The 3938-nt window shown below is 44.6% G+C and overlaps 1 protein-coding gene across 1 annotated transcript; it reads right to left on the bottom strand.

Annotated features, from left to right (window-relative positions):
- LOC123073624 (uncharacterized) lies at positions 1-3078 on the bottom strand. The gene is made up of 3 exons (XM_044496694.1): positions 1671-3078; positions 767-854; positions 1-176 (listed from the first exon to the last, which is right to left on the bottom strand). The coding sequence occupies exons 1-2, from the start codon at positions 2755-2757 to the stop codon at positions 796-798; spliced, it is 1146 nt and encodes a 381-aa protein (XP_044352629.1). The 5' UTR covers positions 2758-3078; the 3' UTR covers positions 1-176; positions 767-795.
- Positions 3079-3938: the final 860 nt, after the last annotated feature.

Raw genomic sequence — 3938 nt, 5'->3', positions numbered from 1 at the left:
GGTAATAAGCTGAAATTCCCCGGATTAGGTATTCAAAAGCATAATACAATAAATACTTGCCTAGAATAAAGTGTGCGCACAACAGATTTTTCAGATTACATATAAACACTGTCGGCCACATGGATGCGATGCAACAAACTTGGCGACAACTAACAACTGCAGCATCCCTTCTTCAGCTGGAGAAAACAAAAGCATTAATATGTTAGTAACCTGATGCAGATACACACAAAACCTAATAGTAGCACCTACGAGTATGCATATTAACAAGGCGTACGTACAAACTCATGATCAACTCAGGAACATAAAGTAGAGCTATATCATATCTCCTCATAAAAAAGGAAGAGCCATATCATATGAAATTAAAATAAACGCTTTAGCCTTTTGACAAAAAAATAGGTGATGAAATTGAATGAGGTGAGTGATGTTTGTAATTGTAATAGCAAAATGGGCTAGTAATATATTGCTTTCAACTTATAAATTATCAAACAGCAAAACCAAAGGGAGAACTTTGGGCATACAACATGTGGACCATCTACATATCATTTATGATCATCTGCATATCATTTATGATCCAACATGAGTGGTTTTTTAATTAGCGTCGCCTCCATTTCAATTGTTTCGATGTGTTATCAGCATGTGTGAATCCCTATAGCCGAATGGACAGTAGCTTGAGGGTGCATGCTACCCACACTGGCCGCCACATATCTTCCAAAGAGAAAATCAAACAATCCAAATCTCACAACCTATATTCAGAAGACCTTCTTACCTGTTGACCCGTTTCAGAAAATTACCACATCAAGCCAGAGTCATCCTGACATTGTCAGCTCCATTGGTTCCACCATCAATGGTTCTGCCTATAAGAACTCCGACAGTTAACACCAGTTCCACAATAAGGATGGATGGATAGGAGAAGGCAACATAAGACAGTTAGAAAGATGAGCTGAGAAATATAACTTGAGCAACATAATTCACCAATATAACTTATATCTACAGATATGTTATAAGTCACTCTTGACACTACCAATAGATAAACAAAACCACATCTGGTGTAAAATGCAATTAACGTTCATACAAGCAGCATACTTAGCTATCTCATAATGGAGAATTTAGCTTGTAAGGAAAAAAACATGAGCTGTAAATTTTCTCATGTGAACTCATTCCTCGTAATGTCAACTAGACAAAATTATGCCAAAACGGACTCTAGAAACAAAGGTGTTATTGGCTATTCAGTTTTAAATGAATGCATTCCAAGACAAGAAATGCAATTTATTTCTATGTGATACAAACATAAAAATCACCTAAAGACGGTGTCATGAACAAATGAGAAATGAAAATTATTTAAAGAAATCATGAATTTAACAGAGATAATAATAATAATAGATAAACTAGCTAGGGCGCTCAAACTATCCAACTAAGTTAATCATTTGACATTTGATTTGGTATCTTATAATACAAGCACATGGAAACATAGCATATAATAAAGTAATATGGCTACAAATTCATACATCTAGCAAAGGTGCAATTAATAACCAAGTTTTATCACAGGAAATTGCTTACTAAGTTTAAGTTGTAAGTGGACATTTAAGAATCAAAATAACTGTATGCAAGAAATCATGTAAGGAACATAACTAGATTGGGTTAAGATATAAAGACCAAGGACGAGCAATCACCTAGTGGATAGAAACTCGTAAAAGTATAACAATAATGTGTAGAACCGGTTCCATTAAGTTTCCTGGCTTGCAATAACTTGGGCTGAACCATATAGACGCCGTCGTGCCTAGCCAATAAGATTACATTATTATCCTCATCATACCCCACCACTTTAAGTGATTCGTAACTCTGCTCAGTCCGAGGAGGGACCTTAAGAAGTTTACTCAATGAAACAGTCTTCTGCAATAACCATATGGCAACACCTGGACAATCAACCTTCCTCTCCCACATTTGAAGCTCAATGTGAGACAACGCAGCAAGACCAACAGCGCCATCCTCTGCCTGAATGATATGAAAGTTGTCGAAATCATCCATGTTCATACCAGGAGGCCCCTTTATGACAGCAAGGTTCTGCGTCCCCAAATCAAACTGAAGAATGCTATCTCCCTTATGCTTAGCCGGCCAGTAAAGGGCATTACCTATAAGGGTGCTAGGAGAAACACCAAAAGGAGTATCATCTGGAGCCTCTGTTGAGATGATATTGCTCCATGTGTCAGTCTCGGAGGAATAAACGCAGGCGTATGGATGCTTACATTTTCTGTGGGACAACAAGACCACCTTGAAGGGGCATGAGCGGCGGTTGTCGTGCACGTGATCACGGGCGGCAGCGGCGCAGAACACTGCCCCATTGACCAAGCCACCAATTCTCCTAAACCCCAGCGGAATGGACACGCGATGCTGCTGCTTGCTGGTGATAGGATCATACACAACAACCTCTTCACGCACCCAGCCGTCGATGATGACCCAGCTGGTGAGGAGGACGCGGCGGGAATCCAGCACCTCCCTCACCTCGGAGTTGCTGTAGCGTTGTCCAAGGGAGTAGCTCCCGGGTAGGATGCGGTCGGGAGCGGGGGGCAAGCAGACGGGGGTGAACCTGATCTCATGGTCGCCGTGCTGGAAGAATCCGAGGAGGGGCGGCTTACGATGGCGTGCATAAAACCGGTGGACGAACTTGTGATCGACGACGATGCCTCGCCACGGCTTGCAGACGGCGGATGCGCGGGAGAGTGAGTGAAGGTCCAGGGGGAGGCGGAGGGAGATCCTCATCTTCAATCGGTGAGGCAGGCGGCTCCGGCGAGGTGCCGTCGCCCACCTCCCTCGCGTGAGTCTGCGGGCGGAGGCGCTTACCGCGGCAGAGGCGGGTCACTTGTTCGCCCACCTCGCTCGCCTGGATCTGGGTGCTCCGGCGCGTGCTGCGGCGGTGGCTGGTCACTCCGGTGCCATCCTCATCGGCGTCGATTTGGGGACGGAGACTCGCGCTTCGTGGGCTGGCCAGCCGGGCGCCCTCGTCGCTCGCGTGGATCTGGGAGCAGAGGCGCGCGCTGCGGCGGCCGCCGGGGTGGAGGTGGCTCATGTCTTGCTAGCTGGCAAGAGGAAGAAGGAACGCAGGAGACGAGTGGGGACTGGGGTTGGTTTCTTTCTGTCTGCTGCTAAATGCTAGGGCTAGGGCTAGGCTAGGCTAGCGGGCTTTCTGTCTGCAGAAGTGGACTGGGGTTGGGCCCTACCCCTTACCGACCCATCAAGTGAGTGCACGCAACTCCCTCTCACCTCAAACTTTCAAACAAACAAACAAAAAATTGCACGCAACTCTGTCGGGAATCTGAATGTGAGTGAACAATGGCGACATTACATACTTATTTGATTTTTCAGTTTCGTGAGAGCTCAGACTATGCGCCATCCAATTAATTATCTATATGCATCTCTACATATTTGTCTCACTATAAATAAACCCATCCAGGTTAATTGAGTCTCAATTCTACTAGTGGGTCATGAACAATTTCCTCACCAGATGCTGTGACAGTAATTTCCTCACCATATGTTAATTCTAGGCAAGCTTCTTCATGCCCCATATATGATTAGCTCCTTCACTTCTCCACTCCGCCCCGATGAGCACACTTTTACAGTACTACTTTTAAATCTTTATTATGTACTCTTCAAGCTCGGGCATTGAGCGGAACATGAACAACTGTGTGTATTCTCTCCGCGGCATAGAATATTTTTTTAATAATTATTGAACGACGCAACCGAGTGGCAATGCATGTTGCCGTGCCGAAGCAAGAACACATAAAAAACAAAGTACATCAAGTACATGGTATCGACCCAATGCAAATAAAAACCTCCAAACCTAGGGAGTTGACTGATGCAACCCGGATTATATGCCATAACCATAGTAAAAGGAACCACCAGCAGATAGACAGTGCATAGTCCAAAAGAGACCACATGAGAGC

Source organism: Triticum aestivum, chromosome 3D (assembly GCF_018294505.1).
Source record: "Triticum aestivum cultivar Chinese Spring chromosome 3D, IWGSC CS RefSeq v2.1, whole genome shotgun sequence".
NCBI lineage: Eukaryota > Viridiplantae > Streptophyta > Magnoliopsida > Poales > Poaceae > Triticum > Triticum aestivum.
The sequence above is the reverse complement of the archived record's forward strand: the minus strand, read 5'-3'. Positions and strand labels throughout refer to the sequence as shown.